At 58.6% G+C, this 20,010-nt stretch overlaps 10 protein-coding genes across 10 annotated transcripts; 5 read left to right on the forward strand and 5 right to left on the reverse strand.

The window, feature by feature from the left end:
- Window positions 1-2: 2 nt before the first annotated feature.
- COLE_03765 (uncharacterized protein) lies at window positions 3-540 on the reverse strand (the record flags this gene model as incomplete). Its single annotated transcript, XM_065626310.1, has 3 exons — window positions 3-195; window positions 235-317; window positions 355-540. 3 exons carry the CDS (start codon window positions 538-540, stop codon window positions 3-5), a joined length of 462 nt encoding a protein of 153 aa, XP_065482391.1.
- Window positions 541-935: 395 nt separating this feature from the next.
- On the reverse strand, window positions 936-2,187 carry COLE_03766 (mitochondrial 37S ribosomal protein uS4m; the record flags this gene model as incomplete). Its single annotated transcript, XM_018422211.2, has 3 exons — window positions 936-1,571; window positions 1,625-2,089; window positions 2,125-2,187. 3 exons carry the CDS (start codon window positions 2,185-2,187, stop codon window positions 936-938), a joined length of 1,164 nt encoding a protein of 387 aa, XP_018281643.1.
- Window positions 2,188-2,771: 584 nt separating this feature from the next.
- On the forward strand, window positions 2,772-5,087 carry COLE_03767 (uncharacterized protein; the record flags this gene model as incomplete). Its single annotated transcript, XM_018426411.2, has 4 exons — window positions 2,772-2,873; window positions 2,925-3,386; window positions 3,418-4,307; window positions 4,346-5,087. 4 exons carry the CDS (start codon window positions 2,772-2,774, stop codon window positions 5,085-5,087), a joined length of 2,196 nt encoding a protein of 731 aa, XP_018281644.1.
- A 124-nt stretch (window positions 5,088-5,211) lies between these two features.
- Window positions 5,212-6,092, reverse strand: COLE_03768 (uncharacterized protein; the record flags this gene model as incomplete). The annotated part of the gene is made up of 5 exons (XM_018422212.2): window positions 5,212-5,297; window positions 5,331-5,401; window positions 5,516-5,691; window positions 5,931-6,023; window positions 6,063-6,092. The coding sequence occupies 5 exons, from the start codon at window positions 6,090-6,092 to the stop codon at window positions 5,212-5,214; spliced, it is 456 nt and encodes a 151-aa protein (XP_018281645.1).
- Window positions 6,093-6,462: 370 nt separating this feature from the next.
- COLE_03769 (uncharacterized protein) lies at window positions 6,463-7,422 on the forward strand (the record flags this gene model as incomplete). The annotated part of the gene is made up of 7 exons (XM_018422213.2): window positions 6,463-6,501; window positions 6,534-6,617; window positions 6,844-6,928; window positions 6,964-6,981; window positions 7,114-7,135; window positions 7,223-7,343; window positions 7,375-7,422. The coding sequence occupies 7 exons, from the start codon at window positions 6,463-6,465 to the stop codon at window positions 7,420-7,422; spliced, it is 417 nt and encodes a 138-aa protein (XP_018281646.1).
- A 359-nt stretch (window positions 7,423-7,781) lies between these two features.
- COLE_03770 (uncharacterized protein) lies at window positions 7,782-9,044 on the forward strand (the record flags this gene model as incomplete). Its single annotated transcript, XM_018425158.1, has 6 exons — window positions 7,782-7,807; window positions 7,890-7,940; window positions 7,979-8,011; window positions 8,064-8,119; window positions 8,194-8,938; window positions 8,987-9,044. 6 exons carry the CDS (start codon window positions 7,782-7,784, stop codon window positions 9,042-9,044), a joined length of 969 nt encoding a protein of 322 aa, XP_018281647.1.
- A 1,961-nt stretch (window positions 9,045-11,005) lies between these two features.
- COLE_03771 (uncharacterized protein) lies at window positions 11,006-11,674 on the reverse strand (the record flags this gene model as incomplete). The annotated part of the gene is made up of 1 exon (XM_018419734.2): window positions 11,006-11,674. The coding sequence occupies one exon, from the start codon at window positions 11,672-11,674 to the stop codon at window positions 11,006-11,008; it is 669 nt and encodes a 222-aa protein (XP_018281648.1).
- A 1,515-nt stretch (window positions 11,675-13,189) lies between these two features.
- Window positions 13,190-14,104, forward strand: COLE_03772 (uncharacterized protein; the record flags this gene model as incomplete). Its single annotated transcript, XM_018422851.2, has 5 exons — window positions 13,190-13,407; window positions 13,516-13,615; window positions 13,661-13,705; window positions 13,795-13,954; window positions 14,019-14,104. 5 exons carry the CDS (start codon window positions 13,190-13,192, stop codon window positions 14,102-14,104), a joined length of 609 nt encoding a protein of 202 aa, XP_018279647.1.
- A 376-nt stretch (window positions 14,105-14,480) lies between these two features.
- Window positions 14,481-15,706, forward strand: COLE_03773 (uncharacterized protein; the record flags this gene model as incomplete). Its single annotated transcript, XM_018427312.2, has 5 exons — window positions 14,481-14,626; window positions 14,695-14,902; window positions 14,947-14,977; window positions 15,010-15,128; window positions 15,185-15,706. The coding sequence occupies 5 exons, from the start codon at window positions 14,481-14,483 to the stop codon at window positions 15,704-15,706; spliced, it is 1,026 nt and encodes a 341-aa protein (XP_018279648.1).
- A 571-nt stretch (window positions 15,707-16,277) lies between these two features.
- COLE_03774 (uncharacterized protein) lies at window positions 16,278-18,084 on the reverse strand (the record flags this gene model as incomplete). The annotated part of the gene is made up of 3 exons (XM_018421303.2): window positions 16,278-17,490; window positions 17,533-17,590; window positions 17,667-18,084. The coding sequence occupies 3 exons, from the start codon at window positions 18,082-18,084 to the stop codon at window positions 16,278-16,280; spliced, it is 1,689 nt and encodes a 562-aa protein (XP_018279649.1).
- Between the last annotated feature and the right edge of the window lie 1,926 nt (window positions 18,085-20,010).

A 20,010-nucleotide genomic window follows, 5' to 3' on the forward strand; every position in this document is an offset into this window, starting at 1 on the left:
TGTCAGCTTACCCATGATTGGTAGCTCACAGCAATGTTATCCGCAAAGCCGGCGACAATCTTAGCGAGCATATCAGCACTGCAGGGCGCGACGACGACCAGGTCTGCCCATCGTGCCAGCTCTGATGGAAGCACTGGGTCGCCGGGCTTGCTCCAGGCCTCGGCCTCATCCGTGTCCGTCCACCTCCGAACCCCCCAATCGAGCGTCCCATCGTCGTGGAGGTTCCAAACAGTCTTGACAGCGTCGTCTAGAGCCGTCTGATCGTAATACCGCAGTGAGGGTAGGGTGGCGACGACTTGAAGATCGAAGGTGTGGTCCTGTTATTAGCGTTCTCTTCATGTTGGATAGATGCACCCTGCAGAGCGATCCTACTAGGCTAGGCATCGCTGCACTCGCTGGAGAATCCGACGAGACAAGAACGACGCGAAACTTGCCATCGTACTCTGCCGACCGATGTTCGGCGGCGAGGAAAGGCGCTCGCGCCTTGATCGGCGGTCGAACTTGCACGTGCGGAGGCCGGAAGGTGTGCGGCGGAGCCATGCACTGGCTGGAGAATGCACCCGGAGGAGGCGCTGAGGTGCTCATCGCATCTGTAAGATGCAAGCGTAATTGATCGATTGAGGAGTAGTGTGAGAGTGCGAGAGCGCTTGCAAGTGAGACGAAGATCTCGGATCGGCATATCGGCTCCGCTTGTTTCCTGGTTTTGGTGCGAAATCAAAACACGCTGCTACCGCAGTAACCGGCGAGCACTCATCATTCCGCACTTCCATCCTCCAATACATCCTTGTTGCAGAGCTCAGTTCTCTCACCGCAATCATTCTGTCCGAGATGCCATGAATCATGACCCGGACGTCCCACTGCACCATGTCCACGCTGCTCATGCTCACCCAGCGCCAAATGATCAGTGCCATGCAATGCTATGTGTCCTACAACTCCTATGGCCGCCTATCCTGCGTGCGCTGGGGGTTCATGAGACGCGCGCGGCGCTTAGGCTTCATGCGCGGTGCGACCTGCTGGAACCACTCCCACGACAGCGACTGGAGCGGCCCGTCGGCGTCGTACGGCGTTGGGATCTCCGAGTAGCCTGGCCGCGCTGTCGGGTGGCGCACGTACACTGCCGAGCACGTCAGGAATGACGGCAGAATGTACGCAGGCACAAAGATGTGCGGGGACGCGTACTCGGGCAGGTAGAAGTAGGTGCCCTTGTCCTCCTCGGCGGCGCGGGCGGCGCGCTTCTCGGCCTTGACCTCCTGGATCGACTTCTTCTCGGCGACCTCCTCAGCAGCCTCCTCGGTACCCTCTGCCTCCGTGCTCTGCTCAGCCTCAGCAGTGGCCCCCTCCTCGCTTTCAGCAGCCGCTTCGGCCTCGGCTTCGGCCGCTGCCTCTGCTTCCGCAGCGAAGGCCGCACCCGCTGCCTTCACCGCCTGCGCCTGAGCCTTGGCGTCGGCCTCGGAGACGTATTTCCTCCACCGCGGCTTCTGCTCGTGCTGAATCTTCTTCAGCATGGGGATAGCGTCCGGGTTGATTGAGAAGAGGTCTCCAGGCTTAAGCTGGACGTTGGCGTTGCGGACCTGGGGTCAGCATACGACTGCAATTGTAACGCGATGTCCTTGTTATAACTCACAACGTATCCGTTGACCTTGACGTGCCCCTGGGTAATGTAAGAGCGCGCTTGCCACACCGAGGTCGCAAAGCATGCGCGGAAGATGAGCACATCCAACCGCCGCTCGACCTCCGACCACATGAGCGAACCGACGGGCGAACGCGCCTCCTCGGCCGTCTCAGCCATGACCTTCTCGGCGATCGTGCGCCCTCCCGCCTTCTCCTTGCCCTCGACCCACTTGGCTAGGTCGTTTGTCCGCTTCACCTCGTCACCGTGTCGCACAGTGGGCAAGATCTCAGGGAGGAACCAGCGCTGGAACTTCTTCGTGCCCATGTGCTCGGCGTGGTAGCCCTGGGTCAAGCGCTTCGCCGTCCAACGCTGCTGGAAGATGGTCTTGGTCGAGCGGTTGAATTGTGTTTCACGGTAAAGCGGCGACTCGGCGTTGGTACGCAGCCAGATGTTGAAGAGGTTCTCGCGGTCCCACGACTGAGAGTTAGCACGCGGCGCCGGGGCGGACGCACCAAGCGAGGGATGTTGCGGGCCAAACTCGTCGGCCCGCGCTTGTGGATCGGGCGGACGGGCATGGTTGTTGACGACGAGAAGACGGGGTGGTAGTCGCTGTTGTCGATGTAGGGGACCTTCGGGCGAGATGGTCGCAAAAGTCGGAGGGGTGGACAATCCAGGCCTCCATAATCGCCACGTGGACGGAAATTCGAATGTGGCACCTGGAGGGGAGATTTGTGCCTGGCCTCCACTTTCGGCGACTTATACCAGGCTACCTCGGCAAGAGCTCTCGATATCTTGAGCTTTACACACCGTCAGTCATCTAGGCTCATACAGCGTTTCCGTGCGTCAGTAATCTTATCAGAAGGCTCATCTGAGCTATGCATCCGTAAGAAAGCTGCTCTGGAGCTGCTGCGTCACGGAAGATGCAGGTTTCATGGAGGTGGAGGATATTCGGGGGATATGCGGGGGACCTGATATCCACTGGGGAGACCCCACATGTTACCTCCATCTCACTCACCATGATCCACTTCTGCCTCACATCATCTCCATCTTCGACTCATCCCCCAGATTCTGCTCAGGTCGACTCTCTCCGACCACTTTAGGGCCTCAACTTCTCGCTCTCTCGCCTGTCTCCTCACCTCGCCCAGACTGCGGCCCACCAATGTCACAGCCACAGGCAGAGTCGTCCCGCGGCGTGAAGCGAAAGACCTCCCCACCTGCCAAGAAGCAGAAGTTCTCGCGCGCGCGTACGGCGTGCTTTCAGGTATGTTGTAGCGTAGATTTGATGCGCTTAGGGAGCGTACGCTAACACCAGTGTCGGCAACGCAAGTCGAAGTGTGGCGCACAGCCGCCACATCCTTGTCCGAACTGCGTTGAGGCCGACCTGCCGTGCTCTTGGCCAACCGAGGACGGGCGGTCATCCAAAGCGCGATTGCAGCGGTACAGGAGCCAGCAGCTGGGGCTAGGAGCCAAACCGACCGAGCTTGGAGAGGGGTGGCTTGACCGCCTGCTGGCGGGGGGTGCGCTAGGCAATGGGCTGGCAACAGTACCGGATTACATGAGTCAGGCGCCGCCCACAGTGTCAATGACGCCCTCGATATTTCCACCAGAGTTAGGAGGGGTAGGCGCTCCGGTAGATCCGGCTCAGTTTGTCTGGGCCGTGAGCTCTCGTCTCCCCACGGTTGAAGATGCATCGCCGGCCGATGGATCGACTGGGCCGTCGCCGAGAAGGGAGCCGGAACGACTTGTCAAGGTCTCGTGGTGGCGCCCTCATGGGGTGAGATTCGCTGCGGCTAAGCTGATGGCAGAAAACGGCCATCGCACCCGGCCTGAAGCGATATACTTTGAAAGTGCGAGTACACACGCCAAGGGAGAGCTGGGAGAAGGGTTCGCCCGCGGTCACCATCGGCACGGGTGAGGTGGCGCAGGAGCTGATCGCGCCGGATGGGGCGCCGAGCACGCCAGTCATGCAGCATCTGCTGGACATCTTTGCCACTCACTTCGGGTGCCAGTTCCCCTTCGTGGATCGCGCCGACCTGGAGACCAAAATCGAGAGCCGGACCGCGTCTGTATTCCTGCTCCTCTCCATTGCGGCCATTGCGGCCCGCTTCTCCTCCCATCCCGCCATCGCACGCCCCGACCTCCAACCTTACGAGTACGGAAACGTGTTCTACACCCGCGCCAAGGCGATGCTGGGGAGCATGTTGGGCATTCCCTCGCGCGAGGCGGTTGCGGCCTTTGTGCTGCTGGCGCACATGGGGTTCGCAGCCGACTCAGAGAGCGAGGTATGGATGATGACTGGCCTGGCCGTGCGCATGGCCATCGACCCCGGCCTCCACGTCAATCCGCCCGAAGAGTCGGCAATGAGCGCCGAGGATAGGAGGCTGAACCGGCTGGTCTTCGCCAGCGTCTTGCTCATGGACTATGCGCTCGCATTCGGCGTTGGCCGCCAGACAACCTTTAGACCGGAAGACATCTCTCAGACCCTTCCAACCGCTGAAGACTTGAACGCCGGCGGCAACGTGAAAGACACCCGCTCACCGTTCCCTTTCGCAGTCAAGATGATGACTTCGTACGGCCCGCTCATTAACAGCCTAAACCGCGCGCGGGGCGGCGACCGCGACTACCTCGCCGCCCGCGCCGCCTGCATTAGGGAGTACTCCGCCTTGCCGCCAGATATGCAGTGGAACGTGACCAAGTACGTCGTCTCCGACGCCGCGGATGTGCTGACCCAAGTCTCCAGCGCCAAGCCGCCGCGCAGCAAGGCAGCATGTTCCTGCATCTCCACCTGTGGATGCACACGATACTGGCCTCAGAGTTCCTCACCGGTGCCAACGAACGGAACGGTGCATCGGCAAGCCTGTGGCGCAACTCAGTGCGCACGATCGGCGACATCCTCGTCTTGTCCGACATCATCGCTCCCCACGCATATTTTGCGCTGCCATTCACGAACCAGGCGTGGTTCGTGGCCGGGTGCTGCTACGTCAAGGAGATCGAGATGCAGGCGAGCCGGCCGCCGTCGCGCGCAGCGTCTCCTGTGCGGGCTGCCGCTCACGCGCAAGGAGGGGAGGGAGAGGAGCAGACCAATGAGGGAGATGAGGACAGTTCCGACTCCGAAAGCGAGTCTGCGCCCCTCGACATGTCGCGCGCGCTCCTCACCTCCGTTGCGACTACCAATATCAACACGCTAAAGGGCGGCCTCGAGAAGCTTGCACGGTACTGGTACGGTGCCGAGTGGATCGCGGGCACGCTGCAACAACGCATCGATGGCATGCACGATGTCGACCTCGGTGTCGTGCGAGAGAACTTTGCGAGCTACGTTTCGATGCCTGACGCCGGTGCCGCGCACTCCGACACCGATCGCCAAGAGCTCTCGGCACTGGAGCTCGATTTCCTGAACCTGCCCTTTGACCTGGCAGAGGGGAGTGCGACCGAAACGGACGTGCCGCTCCCTCTGTTCCCTTATGCGGTCAGCTAAGTATGCTTACCGACTCTTCTTGACGCACGTCCGAGCAGTTTCGGCGTTGAGCATGTGAACAATACCTGTTAGACCTACGTCAGTACCGGGCTTCGTACAATCAGTCGTGATCCATGCATTGCATCTACTTCTCCTCCTTGACCTCCTCCTCGATAGGAGGTGCGAGACCCTCCTTGACGAGGAGGTCTTCCAGCTCGCCGGACTGGTGCACTATCGTCAGCTCGGACAGCAGCGGAGACATACTGGAGATCATGATGTCGCAGCCGCCGACAAACTCGCCCTTGACGTACACCTGGGGGATAGTAGGCCAGTCGCTGGTGTCAGCTTGGTTCTGGGATGCCACCCATTTCTGCGAGGTCGCCGCTGGTCCGAAGCAATGGGCCGTCACCCATATCAGCCGCGCGCTGCACCTCCCGAGCCAAACTCACCTGTACTCTTTGATGCCCTCGCGCAGCTCGGGGTCCTCAAGGCAGTTGAAGGCGAGAACCTTCTCGCGCGGCACGCCCTGCACATCGAGAATCTGGACGACAGCGCGGGAAAAGCCGCACTGCGGTGCGTCGGGTGTGCCCTTCATGAACACAACAAGCGGGTTCTCCTGGACAGCCTGGAGTCAGCGCAGGCCCTTCTAAGCTTTGAGGCTGGCGAGGAAGGCGCAAGCAGAAAAGTTCGGTCGAGATGGGCACTTCCGTCTCGGCCGTGGGAGATCAACAAGCGGCGGAGTGGGGAACACAACGGCACTTGGCCGAGTCCTTCGCAATTCACTGTCGTGTTCTCCAATAGCCCCAATAGCAGCGCCCTTCTCCTTCTGCATGATGCTGCAAGCCAACCGCCGCCTTCACTCACATGGTCGATAAGTCTCCGCGCCTGGTCGGTGAGGGCACGGCGCTGCGCAATCGCGGAGGAAGCACGCGCAACGGAGGCGGGGGGAAGGGTACGCTGCGTGTAAGCCTAGAGTGTCATATTCACTGAACATACGAGGGTGCGGAGACCTGCGCGAGCGAACATGGCGGATGATGGAGGATGGAGAATGGAGTGGCAAAGTTCGGGAGATTGAGATTGCTAAGGAAGGTTAGGGTAGCCGATGCTGACATTCCAACGGTCCGTATTGGTTCCGCTCCGCCGCTCCGTCTTCCGCCGTCCACCGACCCACCGCTCCGAGCGCCGTAACATGCATGTGCGCGCCATAGCATGTAGAGCGGGAAGCATCAGTGTGGTTCGCGCGCGCATGGGCGTGCTGGTGGGTCGCAGCGGGAGGATCGGGCGCCGGGGGATGTCTTCATCGGCCCATACAGGTCCACCTTCCCCACAATCGCAATCAGCGTCCACACCATCACCTAAAGAGTTGCGGAAATCGGAGCTGCAAGCCAAGCGCGCCATGTCCCTCACACCTGTGTTCAAATACATTAACGCCGAAGTGAGCGTGGGCGTGTTTAGCGCTGATAGCAGGAAATGGCGGCTATCATCAAGCAGAATCCCGCAGGAGTGGGGAAGGAGTGGGCAGTTGTTGATGTGCGCGATGACGACTTTGCGGTGAGTTGGACCCGGTGGCAGCGGCGGGTGGGCGAGTACGGGTGGGTTGATGCAGCGGAGAGCAGGGGGGCGGACACAGGCGCAGAGACGGTGCAGGAGTCGGGGGGAGGGGACAGGGAGGATGTTGCTCCAAGTGAGCAGCCTTCGACACTCACAAGAGCCACCTGAGCGCCTCGTGTAAGACGATTGCGCAGACCTCAGCTCATCGACCCAACGTTGACATCAGGGTGGCAACATTGTCGGGGCGCTCAACTATCCCAGCGACACTTTCATGGCTAAGATTGACGAACTAGTGAAGCGCATGGAAGGAGGTATGTGCTGATCGCGGCAACGTCGCTAATGTTAGTGCCCAAAGTCGTCTTCCGTGAGTGATTACAAAAGAGCCTGAGACGAAGTGTAGCCGCAAGCGCGCCGCGCGAGGTGCCTTTGCCCTCAGCGTTCAGCGCATAGCGATATTCGCAAATGACCCATATGCTTGTAGTTTGTTGACACACAGATTGCGCCCTCTCACAAGTTCGGTGAGTCACCATGGCACCAGCCTCCAGTGCAGCCTCCACCACGACCTCTACTCAGCCCCACACCTTTTGCGCAGCCGCTGACGCCAGCGGGCCAAAGGCAGCACGACGCTATGCCGAGGCGCGCCAGCTCATTCTGAAGGACACTGCACCGGCGCAGGAAGTTCTGGTGCTCCGCGAGGGTTTCACCGGTTTCCAGTCGCGGTACCGCGTTAGTCTCATAGAAGCGCCGCTGACGGCAGAACGACCAGACGCTCGTGGAAAAGTTCAACAAGTACTATCACGACTAGGTGAACGGTCAGGCAGAGTCCGCGTCAGATGCATACATCATGGTCCAGATGCGCCGATGCATCATCCCTCTGGCTTGGAGATTGTCGGACGAACTGCCGCGCAACCCTGGCCAGCTTGCTCCAGGCCGAAAGGGGATTGGGTCGAGAGTCGGGGGAAATCCGACGCCGAAGAAGGGTGCTGGCGTCATGCCGGCGTCATCCCCCGCCATGGACGCCATTGTCAGCGCGCACCACATCCCCTCGCCCAGCCACAACAATGTCACGTCATGAACCGCAAATGTCCCCAGTTGCACCTATGGCTTATAAGATGCTGGTATCTCGCAGGACAGCTCCTTTCCCCTCTGTAAACGCAAATCATCATGGCTAGCGGAAAGACCATTGAGCTGTGAGTAGCTGGATACTGCCTTCTTCCGGGGGATGCCGCCTCCAGCCGGCGCACCCCACATTCACACATGGCTAACAATAAGCAAGAACACTGCCCAGTCCGGCGTCAAGATCCCTCAGATCGGCTTTGGCACGTATGTATCATCTGAATCAACGGCGGTGCTGACGGCAGCTGGCTCGCAGAGCCCGGAGAGGTCGAGAAGGCGTGAGTACATATCTTCTCCGATCGCTATGGGCGAGCATTTTGCTGATGCCAGTGTCACCGAGGCCATCAAGGTTGGATACACCCATATCGATGCCGCCCTTATCTACGGTGAGTGTCATCAACGCAGCGTGAGCTACGTCTGCAAGCGTTGGAAGCCGCCGCGGAGAATGTGCTAACGCCAGGCAACCAGAAGGAGGTTGGTGCCGGAATTAAGAAGTCTGGTGTATCGCGCGACAAGCTTTTCATCACCTCCAAGCTTTGGAACAACAGTCACCGACCGGAGCTCGTCGAGGCCGACCTCGACCGCACGCTCAAGGAGCTCGGCACCGACTACTTGGACCTGTACTTGATCCACTGGCCCGTACCTTTCAAGCCAGGAGACGAGCTCTCGCCTCAGGAGAACGGCAAGGCAGCTATTGACTGGGATGCGCCCTCGATCTCGGAGACATGGAAGGAGGTCGTGCGCATCTTCAAGGAGACTAAGAAGGTGCGCGCGGTTGGCGTGTCCAACTTCACGCAGGCGCAGCTCGAGCAGATCATCAAGGACTCTGGCGCGACCCCTGCGCTCCTCCAGATCGAGGTCAACCCCAACATCATTCAGGACGACCTGTACAAGTTCGCCAAGGAGAGGGGCATCACTATCACCGCTTACTCCCCACTCGGGAACAACGTGACTGGCAAGCTGCGTGCTATCGACGCCGATGTGATCAAGGACATTGCCAAGCGCCTTAACAAGGACGTTGGTCAGGTGCTCATTGCATGGGCGGCCAAGAACGGCTTTGTCGTGATCCCCAAGTCGGTTACGCCATCGCGCATCGCGTCCAACTTTGAGACGTTTGAGCTCGGTGACAAGGAGTTCCAGGAGATCAACGACTGGGGACACAAGAACCGCGTGCGCTCCAACATCCCCGCTGAGTACGACACTCCGTGAGTTGCGGCATTGCATGCGTCTTCGATGGCATGGCTAACGTGTAGCTGGGAGATCAATGTCTTTGACGAGGAGTCTGAGCGGCAGTTCAAGAAGGTGTGGTAGATGCGTGCACTTGTAGACTAGCGACGTGATGCAGAAGTGACATAGTAATGCAATGGATGCGGAGGAGTCAAGACCCATCATGTTGCAAAGTGGCTTGATGGCATTATTAATGGATGTACCTGGGTACCTGGGGGTGGCCCAAAGGCTGAACGCCAGCGTTATTAGCCGCGGTTGGCGGGTGGGGCAAGTTGCAGTTGATCGGCAAGTTCCACCAATAGCTCGACTCAAATTAGGGGAAGGGCTTCCCTTAGATATTCAGGGTATCAGCAACAATATTGGAAGCCTGACGTAGACAAATATGTGTACTTTGTTATCAGATACGTTCTCCGTGTGAACGTCGTCGTCGCAATCGACACCGTTGCTATCTGCATCCTTCATCTTCATTCAAATGCGTTCCAAAGATCGGAAACGACTTCAGCGGAAGACTCTGCAGGAGATGCTTGACTTCCTAGCTAGGCGTCCTATCTGCAGCTATTGGCGACGTTTCTATCTCCTGGTGGCTACGGCAATTCATGACCATGATGCACGTCGATACAACACCCGTCCTACAGGCTATCAGCACCACCCAGCAGCGCAACACGAGCTACCGAGCGTTCCCTTGCCATTTGGTGCCCTCCTACCATTCAACCGTACCTACCTACGCCTCACACCTGACGAGTTTCAAGATCTACTCTCCAGGGTCGCTACGCACGACGTTTTTGCAGAGGCCCCTCGAGGCCGTCGACAGGCTAGCGTACAGGTTCAACTGGGCGTGTTCCTCTCTCGCCTTGCAGACGATGGCCTCAGCGTTGACAAGTGCGCCCTAGACTGGGGTGTATCAGTGGGTTCTGTCGTCAACTTCAGCATGCGAGCGGCTGCGGCAATCGCGTCGCTCACGCAGAGCGTTATCGTATGGCCTCGCGGCAAGTACAAGCGGGCCCTCAAGTATGAGATATTCGATCAATACGGCATCCCTGGCTGCCTTGGCTTCATCGACGGCGTTCATATCCCATTGAGAAAGGCTCCCGCAATGCCTGAGGAAAGCGCTCGCTGCTTCTGGACGCGCAAAAAGACGTATGCGCTCCTTGTTCTAGCCGCTTGCGATTCTACAAAGCGCTTCATCTATGCTCGCATCGGGATGAATGGAGCAGCAAGCGATATCCGTGTCCAGAACGAGTCGGAATTGTGTACCAACCCGAGCGCACTTTTTCGTCATGGAGAACACTTTATCGGTGACGCAGGCTTTCGGGCTACGAAGTACATCACCCCCATGTACAAGAACGCGCAAGACATTGGCCTTTTACCCTACCAGGTGCGCACAATTGAGTTGTGAAATTAGTCAGAATTCCGAGGTGTTCCATTACGTAATCCACTAACGCCCAGGAATACTTCAACGACAAGTGCACTTCTCCTCGTGTAGCAATCGAACATGCATTTGGAATGCTCAAGAACCGCTGGAGAGCTCTCAAGAACCTAGATGTACGTCTAGCACCTGGGTGGCTTGAGCATACGCTCGTGTGGAACATTGTGGAAGCGGCGATGGTCCTGCACAACCTGTATATCGATACCATCGATGTCTATCGTCCTGCATCTCACGACTGGTGCGACGGCAACACTCTTTCTCGAGAATGGAACATCCCGCAGGACTACGACGCTTCCATTTGGACACCGCGCGATCTAACGAGCGAGGAACACGTTCACCGAGAACATGTCGCCTATCTGACTGCGTACTGGGACAGACAAGTGTCATCAGCCCAACTTTCGGCCATGTTTCCTCACCAACCACCAGGGCTGGAGCGCCGAGACTTTCAGCCAAGTACCTTCGGAGTGTAGGCTATCAGTAGAGCTGAAGACCGAGGGTGGAGCATGCATATTACGTGCACTAGAGCATTTCGGACATGTCATGCAACCAAAAACATGTCCGTACACACACATCCACACAGAGGGGCGCAAATTGAAAAAACTACATGAAACTCTGAAAACTATTGGACGCCGTAGAGGCTATTCTGATCGACTGGATGCAGGATAGCTCGATCTGAGGTAGCCCGCACTGTCTGGACGATATCTAGAGCTATATCTCGTAGCTGCGCAGTTGATACGGACGGTGGATACTGAGGCCGCAGTTGCACGATCATGTTTGCCAAGTGCTGTTGCTGCATCTCTGCAATCTTAGCCTCGCGATACCTGCGGGTCTCTGCGAGTGCACGTGCTTCTTGCTCGTCATGCATGCGCATCATCTGCTGCGCAGTTTGGGCCTGCACAGAGCGAGCCTCGGGCTTTCGGGCTAACATTAGCGGCGGTACCTGTGGTTGCGCACTGATCAGGCCCTCGCGACGTGGTACAAGTACCAGGTTTCCCTCAGTCTTGATGCTGAGATCATTGGTGTCGTCCTCAGATCCAGAAGGAGATAGAGAGCGCTCGTCCTCGGAACGTGCGGCATTGCGCACGCCTCTTTTGCCAATCCTCGAGATCGCAAGAGCCGTTCCAGCACGCGCATCTGCATGAGACTCTGTTGTACCGTGGGTAGATTGCTTGTAGCTCCTGTCAGAGTCGGATATGATGCCTTTCCATCGTCTCCAAAGTGGGCAGATCTTCTCGCATTCACCTACATTGTCAGCGCTCCTCTCCTCTGCACGCACGCTCCATATCATCCCCTCGGTAGATCTTCACGTTCCCTTTCTTGGTCTTCCAGATCACCCATGGAGGATCGTTCTCGCTGTCGTCTTTGCCGCCACCAGTGCTGTCCTCTAGCTCGCACGCCTTCGTGTACTTCTTGAGGACGATTCGTTGCAAGTATTCAACGATACTTTTTGCGGAGCGTTCTACTGGGCCGTAGTTCTGCTTCAGGTGTTGTACGATCTCTCGCGCAACTGCCTCTGGACGTGCTGCTAGCCTCTGTTGACGACTACCTCTGAATGATTCCCATTTGTACGGGTGTTCTTCAAAGTAGTCGCAAATGAGCGACAGCGTTGAAGGCTGCCCATCAATACCATCCTCATCCCAGCCCTTGCAGCTATCATTTGCACCCCAGCAGGGCCTCCCTTCCTCGTCAAACTGCGGCGTATCGACACGTATGGCGCACGCTGAAGATTTGCCCTTTTTCAGTACCTTCCTGCGCGAGCTCGACGACGACGACGACTGCGCAGCCTGCGACGCCGTTGCTCGACCACGGGAGGAGCGCTGAGATGACGTAATCGGCTCATCTGCATTGTCTACGCTCGTCTGCGAGTCTTGCGCAGGTGCGATACGACGTTGCGAGGGCTAGTGGGTAAGCATGGATGCAGATGACGTTGCTAGGTGTGACGATCCGAACGACAACGACTAGTGACCAACCGACTACACGTGTCGACCACGTGGCAACCACCACGCGATAACCACGCATCCCGATCGCAAGGCGCTCCACATCTCATAACGGCGTCGGTACCGATCGGTACCCATATCGGCACCGCTCACAACGTATCGTCACATATACGGCGACGTCTCAGGATCTCTTCCCTCAACTCTTGATACTCGTCGTATTCTCACCCCATCATAGTATCATAGTCTTATTGCACGCCTATCACAGTTGTCGACTTCGAGTCATCGGGGTGGTGGAGCGACATCCGGTGTACGAACACCTTTGTGCTCAACCACTCCCTAGCCTCCGCCTTTCCGAACGGCGCAGGGCCTGACACTAGGTCTAGTACGGACAGGGGCAGGATCTTGCGATCCCTCAAACTTGCTCTGTGTTGATGCTACGCGCTTGCGCTTCGGTGGGTTAGGAGTACTCGACAGCGCGGTTCCAGTGGTGGTATCAGCTTGGGGCTGCGATGCTTCCATGGCGAGATGTAGAAAACGTCAGATGAAGTGTCAAGACGTTACCCACCTGGTTGACGTTGTGAACGTCGTGACGAACTGTTGCACTGAATACTGCATTTCTATTGGCTAGCCAACTAGGGTACTCAGGGTCCACGGCCTCAGGACCCTTATTTGAGTCGAACTAATTAACCTCAAATTCCACTCTATTCCTCTCCTCCCTCCCACTTCTCATCTTCCACATTCCCCCAATTTCATCTTCAATCATTCCATCTCATCCCCCATTCCATCTCCACGACACCCATTGCCCCCCTCTCCCACTGCCTCATCGCTCAAACATTGAGGCCGCCTAGTCAGCTAGTCGTCTCAACATGACAGAAGCACCATCAACCTCCTTCCGTAGGAGGAAGAGCTCTTCCTCCCAGACCCTCGCCCAGATGGATCTTCCTCCCCCACTGTCCCCAGGCGTCATCCTCCGCAGGCTAGTCAAGCACGGCAAGTATGTTGCTGCCGGCGCAGCTGGTATCTGGTGGCTGGATCTGGTCACGGCTGTCGAGAATCTCCTCGAGAGCCCCGACTCGTGGGCAAGGTGAGTCCGAGCGGCGGACGGCTTCGCTAGCCCGCGCGGCCGCAAAAGACCACACTCTTGCGCATGAACACCACCCCGGTGTCGGCAGTGCAGATAAGCTGACAGCAGACGCATGCTTGTTCTTGCAGGCGGGCTACATGCTCTGACTCTGACCATTTTCCTCTACCTCGTGGTTTTCCTTCCCTGGCTTAGGGGATATATGCCGAACGTATGTCACCTCCGTTCTGAAATGACTAGACGAAGCTGATAGCAGTACCCCAAGTGGCAGCAATCGCGGCGGCTTCGCGTCATATTCCCAGTGAGTCGCAGTCGGATCTCTGGGGTGTCCGTTCCATGACGCGCCCACGCCAACGCGAGATGCCGTTGTCGTGCCGTGGCTGACGCAAGGTACTGACGACGTCCATTCTCCTGGGCTGGTCGTTGCTTGTGTTTTCCTTGACCAAGTCAACGCACCCCGCACCGCGAAGCTCGATTCACGAGCGGATCCGCGGCGCGCTGGATGTGCAGCACAGAGATGGACTGGGATTGTTTTCGTCCATGGCTGGAGGTGAGTGTCTCGAATGCCGAAGCCGATGGCCCCGAGGCCCCATCCAGTGCCTTGCTCACGCCAGCCACGGCCATCTTCTCGCTGACGTTTGGCCTGCTGGGCTTCATCCCCTCGCCGCGCGTGCCAGTCCGCGTGCGGAAGGTCAAGTAACCCGGAGCTGAGTCGGTGCAGGTCCGAGAAGGGACATCATTAGAATGCCGAGCGACCAACTATATAGCCTTAGCAATAGACTCCATGATGTATTCAAGCTTCCTCCAGAGCGTATGGTAGCACCGGCATCGTGGGCTGTGTTTCCATGCTCTCTGCAGTGCGGCGCCATGGCTGAGCAAGATCAGTTGGGCGGCGTGCGGATGGAAGGATGTAGGAGCTGCAGGCTGCCGGCACAGGCGACGCGTCTCGGCGCGCACCGCTATGCCGCCACCGAGGAACACAGGTAGGGAAAATCACGAGGGCTGACGCACACGCGCACACTCCGCATTCATCTTCATCCCGCATTCAATCCATCCTCCACTCTTCTGCCAAAACCATGGCCTTCAACTGGAGACTGGTCTGGGTGACAGCCACCTCGTCTCTCATAGGCTTCATCAGCTACTCGTCCCAGATATGGGTCTTCTGGCCATGGTACGGCCGCGAGTGGAGCTGGGAGTTCCTCAAGGTCATGATCGCGTTCAAGTATGTGGCCTCTTTGCACGCCTTCCCTCTTCGATCTTATCGTTGCACCACTGTCTTGCTAACGGCAGCCTCTGCGTCGCCATGGTGTGGTGGAACTACCGTCTTTGTGTCGTAACGGAACCTGGCCACGTTCCGCACGGATGGCGACCCGATGCGAACGGCGAAGGCATCGAGGTCAAGCGCGGCAACTACGCCCCACGGTACTGCAAGATGTGTGACCACTTCAAGCCGCCACGAGCGCACCACTGCCGCCAGTGCAAGGCGTGTGTTCTTAAGGTGTGTGCAAGAGCCAAGGGTAGACGGCGGAGGGCTGACGGCAGCTTGACCACCACTGCCCATGGATCGCGAACTGTACATTGCATCCTTGAGCTCACTGACAACAGGCGTTGGTTTCCACAACCACGGCCACTTCATTCGCTTCCTCCTTTGGGTTGACATTGCCACGTCGTTTCACCTCATCCTCATGGCAGGCAAGGTGTACGAGTTCATGCGCGAGCCATGGGTGCGTCTCTCTCTCTCCTTGCCCCTGCCTAGGAGCTTGTCCGCTGACATTGGCAGAAGGAGCCCACTCTCACAGAACTGCTGATGATGGTGTTCAACTTTGCTGCATGCGTTCCTGTGTGGCTCTGCGTCGGCATGTTCTCCATCTATCACCTGTGGCTGGTGTCCAGCAACACCACAACGATCGAGCGCTGGGAGAAGGACAAGGTGTCTACCCTCGTGCGCCGAGGAAAGATCACTGCGATTCGCTACCCGTACAACATCGGCTTCATGGGCAACATGCGCTCGGTCCTCGGTCCGCGCTGGTACATGTGGCTCTGGCCTCAGAAGATGCAGGGGAGCGGGCTGAGCTATGCCGTCAATCCAGAGGCCGGCGGTGAGTCCATCGCGGAGTGGGCAGGTGTAGTCGCGCAAGATCGCGCCTACGAACGCCGGTACCCTCTCTCCGGTGGTCCAGGCGGTCCTGGTCTAGGAGGACCTTCGGGGACGCGCGAGGCGTCGTCTGTTCAGGCCCTGCAGGCGCGGCTCCGCGGCCACCTGTCTGCCGCTCCAGGCGGGGAAGCGGGCGACATAGTATAAGTGAGTGTCCATCGCGTCCGCTCTGACGCCAGGCTGACTCCAGAATCGAGCGTGCAGTACGCGTGGCCGCCGCGCGAGCAACACTCTGAGCCTATCCCGTTGCCCGTTGGCTCGGCGTTTGTGTACGGTGATGGTTTTAACCCGGCGTTGCGTGCGAGCAACGCGGCGCGGCGTGCTCGTGAAGGGTGCGCGCCTTACACGTCACCTTGGGAGACGGCTCTGGACGAGGAAGGCAACGCGATCGAGGAAAGCGACGGCACCTCCTCTTCGCCCGAATACTACCTCAGCGATTATGATGATGAGGACGAGCCTCTTGCGTACACGTCCGCGCGTGTCCGGCGGGGAAGCGAGGGATGGGAGGTTAGACCGGCGGGCGTTGGTGGCGCGGCGGGCGGGTGGAACGCGGGTGTGTCCCAGCTCGACGCGCTGGCCCAGGCCCACGCCGACGCCCAGTACCCATGGCAACGACCGGGGCGGTACAACGTGTACTCTGAGAGCGAGGTATAGAGTCTAGATCTGCACGCTGCATGTACATTACGGAACATTGTCTGGGTCTTACCTTATTCATCGTCTACTGCTCGCCATTGTATGCGTCCGCGTTCTGGATGAGCGCATGCACCCAGTCGACGACGCGGTGGTGCTCGTCGGCCTTAAACTTCTCATCAACGGTGTGAATGTTGGCCATGTTAGCCATGTTGCTCCCCATGAAGCGGTAGACGTTTCTAGTGAGGTTGTAGTACATCTTGCAGTCAGTGTTGCCAGGCGTAGCGAAGGGCGCGACGATAAGCGGCTCTCCGTCCGGCGAGGGGATGGCGGCGCGCACCGTGCCCGCAAAGAGCTCCCAAACGCCACCGCTGGTAGGTGTGTTCGGCGCGGGCTCGAGGGGTGCACCAAGCACCTCAAGGGTGAGGAAGCGGCCTGACGGGGGATTCTTCTCGTCGCCGCTCCACGCGCGGAACTCGAGATCGTGCTTCTTCGCGACCTTGGCGGCAATCTTCTCCACGTGCGCCTTGGTGGACTTGAGCGACTCGGAGAAGTCGATGCGGAAGTTGACGTAGGCCTCCACGAGCTCCGGTAGGGCGTTGACTTTCACGCCACCGTTGATGACGTCGACAGCAATTGTGGTAGTCACGAGGGCGCGCTGCATAGCGCCCTCGTCAGCCATGAGGCGCGCGAGCTTCGCCCACCCCTTCTGGGTCTTGAGGAGGGGCTTGTATTTCTTCGGGAAGGACTTGCTCTGCGCGAGACACGCGACGCCCTGCAGCAGCGGTGAGGCGGGCGTGAGCGTGCTCTCGAACGGATTCTCCTCGAGCGCATTGACGAGCTGCGCCATGATCCCGATGCCGGTGTGCCGCGGCGGCATGGAGCTGTGCCCGCCCGGCGTGCCTACCCGCATCACGATGTCGAGGTATCCCTTCTCGCCTGTGCCGGGGAGCGCGAACGCGCCGCCGTACATCTCGCCGGTGCCCGACCCTTCGTCCACCACCATCAGCAAGCCGTTCCGCCCATACCGCTTCTCGAGGAACGGCGCGATCTGCCCCTGCCCACGCCGCGCGTGCACCTCTTCTTCGTCGAAGCCGTGGGTGATAATCACCGTCCGCCGCGGCTTCCATCCGCTTTCGAGGAGGAACGTGATCGCCTCCCACTGCGACACGAGGAGCGACTTGTCGTCCGCCGAGCCACGGCCCCATACCCACCCGTCGGCGAGGTCGCCGCTGAACGGCCCGTGGGTCCACCGCCTAAAGGTGTTGTTAGGGACGGGAACGACATCGTAGTGCGACATGCTGGCGTGAGCGGTGCTTGATGGGCAGTGGCGGGCCTCTCACAGAAGCAGTGGCTTCAGGCTCTCGTCTGAGCCTTGGAATGTTGCGACGATGCCGAGTGCTAGTATCAGCCTTGCCGGTCTGCTACAATTCACACGCCCGCAGCCAGCTGCCGTCTGCCAAGAACTCTGACTCACTGTTCACAAACTCGACATTGGCCTCCTTCCAAGCCGTAGGGAAGGCGCCACCAAGCCAGTCAATAAAGTCATGGAACGGCGCCCAGCGGGGGTCGACCCCAGGGTCGCCATTATCGTCGTAGCTCTGTGTCGGGATCCGCACCGCCGCGCGGAACAGCTCGATCGACGCGGCGCGCTTCTCGTCGTCCCAGTGGATCGTGGTCGCGGGATGCAAGGGTTTCGGCTGGGCGGGGCAGCGCGCGTGCTCGAGCGCATACGGCTCGGCCTTGAAGCCGTGCAGGCAGCCTGGCGAGGCGGGCAGGAGGGTCACGAAGGAGAGGAGCGCGATGCCGGCGACGGCGATGCGCGCTTTCGACCAGCTCTGGCGCTGTGGCGTAGATGCTGGAGCGGGAATGCCGTCGTCCGTGTGCTTCTCCATGGTGGGTGGATGGGCGATGCGGCAAAGCGAGGGAGAGGTTGAAGCCAAGCCGTCCTGGTCTCATTATAAACTGGTGGGCAGCGTCATCGGCGATCGCCGAGTGGGGGAGGCCTTGCAGCGGTGGGCGTGGGGGACAGACGCCGCAGTCCCAACGGCGGCTGTCAGTTCAGGTGATCATGAGAAGGAGTGAGAGTATGTGGTGTTCTGCGAGGTGTGCATAGGAGATGGTGATGTGAGATTGTGGCATGGGCGGAGGCGAGGCATGCATAGTGCGGGGCATGTGGGGTGTTGGGCGGAACCAGGGTATACCGGTTAATCAGCGCCCGGACCAAGTTTCTCCTCCACCATGATGAGCCTCAGGCTAAAGACTAGCGATGAGACTGTGATGGCTGTGTATAGCGGCGTTCTTATCCTCATTAGGTGCTTTGGATAGAGCGCCTATGGGGGGCTTCCAGTTTCTTACCCACTCACGGGAGCCCGCTGGTGTTGAGAGGTGAACTCGAGCCCTGGAGCCACTGTTCCATGTGCGACTTAGTGCGCACCTCGCTGTAACCACACTTCTCATGCCTCACCCGGGTTTGCGGTCGACTAATATCTGAGCCCATAGGTGTGGGGTTTCCCAGCCAACAAGTGGATGGATTATTCTCAAGCCAAGTTTGAAACAACCAAGCTGCTAGCTAATGTCGGAGCGCCCCCACTCACCTAAACAGTAAACCTAGCTTCATACGCTTACATGGCAACCTCTCTTGCTGAGTGCCTCGCTCCACTGGCTGAATTGGGCCAGGGTTTGGGTGCCAACCACGGACTGTGGCACCGCCACGTCTCTCGCTCCACCCCCCAGCGAAAAACCCGATCTATACTACCCAAACTACCTTGTGCATCCTTTTGCTGCACGATTGCCGTCCATGCATTCTTCAAAATCTAGATGAGGCCTTCCCGTACGCATGCAACAATCCTCCACCTCCTTCACCTGCTTCCCTCCCCTTCCAGGCCCCGCCGATCCCCCTGCCCGTCTCATCCAGCCTGCGCCCACCTCTGGCCCGCTGGCCGTATTCCTTCCACCTTCCTGGCTTCTCTTGTTGATCTGCGCCTGCCTCCACCTTCCTGCGCAACCCAGAGGCGAGCCCAAAAGGTTTCCCCCCAGCGACAGGACTCGAACCTGCGATCCCGAATAGGGAGTTAGATGTTATGAACTACTCATAACTCTAATGCCTTAAGACCAACTCGGCCACACTGGGTTTCTGTCCTCCCCCCCCCTCCTCCGCCTCTTGTCCAACCAGTGATCGGCGCTCCTCACCAGCCTCGTGTGGCTTCCACGCCTCCGGAAATTCGTGTTTGAGAAGCCTCCGACTTTCCGAGGTCCTCCAAATTTTCGTAGTAGGCCTGTGAGCTGAGGGATGTCGACAGATGAAGATTGGTAGATTGTGAGAGATTATGATATAAGGAAGGGAAAGAGTAGAAGGCAAACAACAACCAGTCCTCTGCAGCACGTCATTATCTGCCTGGCGGATTTCGCTTCCACTGTCACTGTCCGGTGTCTTCCACTGCCGAAGGACTGAGTCAACCTTGTTTAGCGGACTACCACCCAGATCTGACCAGTTGTCCAGGCTATCCCATGACCAAGCCGATGCCCTCGACGTACTATGCTGAGCCTGCAGTACCCCTCCAATGGTGGTGGTGTCGCCTAACTTTGTGTGCGCACATTCAGGTGTCGAAGACACATCTTGAACTCCTGCTCGCGTCTATAGGGGCGAACTTTTGCCGCCCAGAAGTGACGCACCTCTTGCGTCAAGTCCACTTTGGCGAAGAGGTCTAAAGATCTAGAAGAGTGTGTGCATACCGAGGTGCGGTGCTCATTCCGTCCTCTTCGGGATTCCACTAGTTTAGAAGCCCCATTTGAGGAGATACTATCGGACACTCTTGAAC

The sequence above is a fragment of the Cutaneotrichosporon oleaginosum genome, assembly GCF_008065305.1.
Source record: "Cutaneotrichosporon oleaginosum strain ATCC 20508 chromosome Unknown ATCC20508_contig03, whole genome shotgun sequence".
NCBI lineage: Eukaryota > Fungi > Basidiomycota > Tremellomycetes > Trichosporonales > Trichosporonaceae > Cutaneotrichosporon > Cutaneotrichosporon oleaginosum.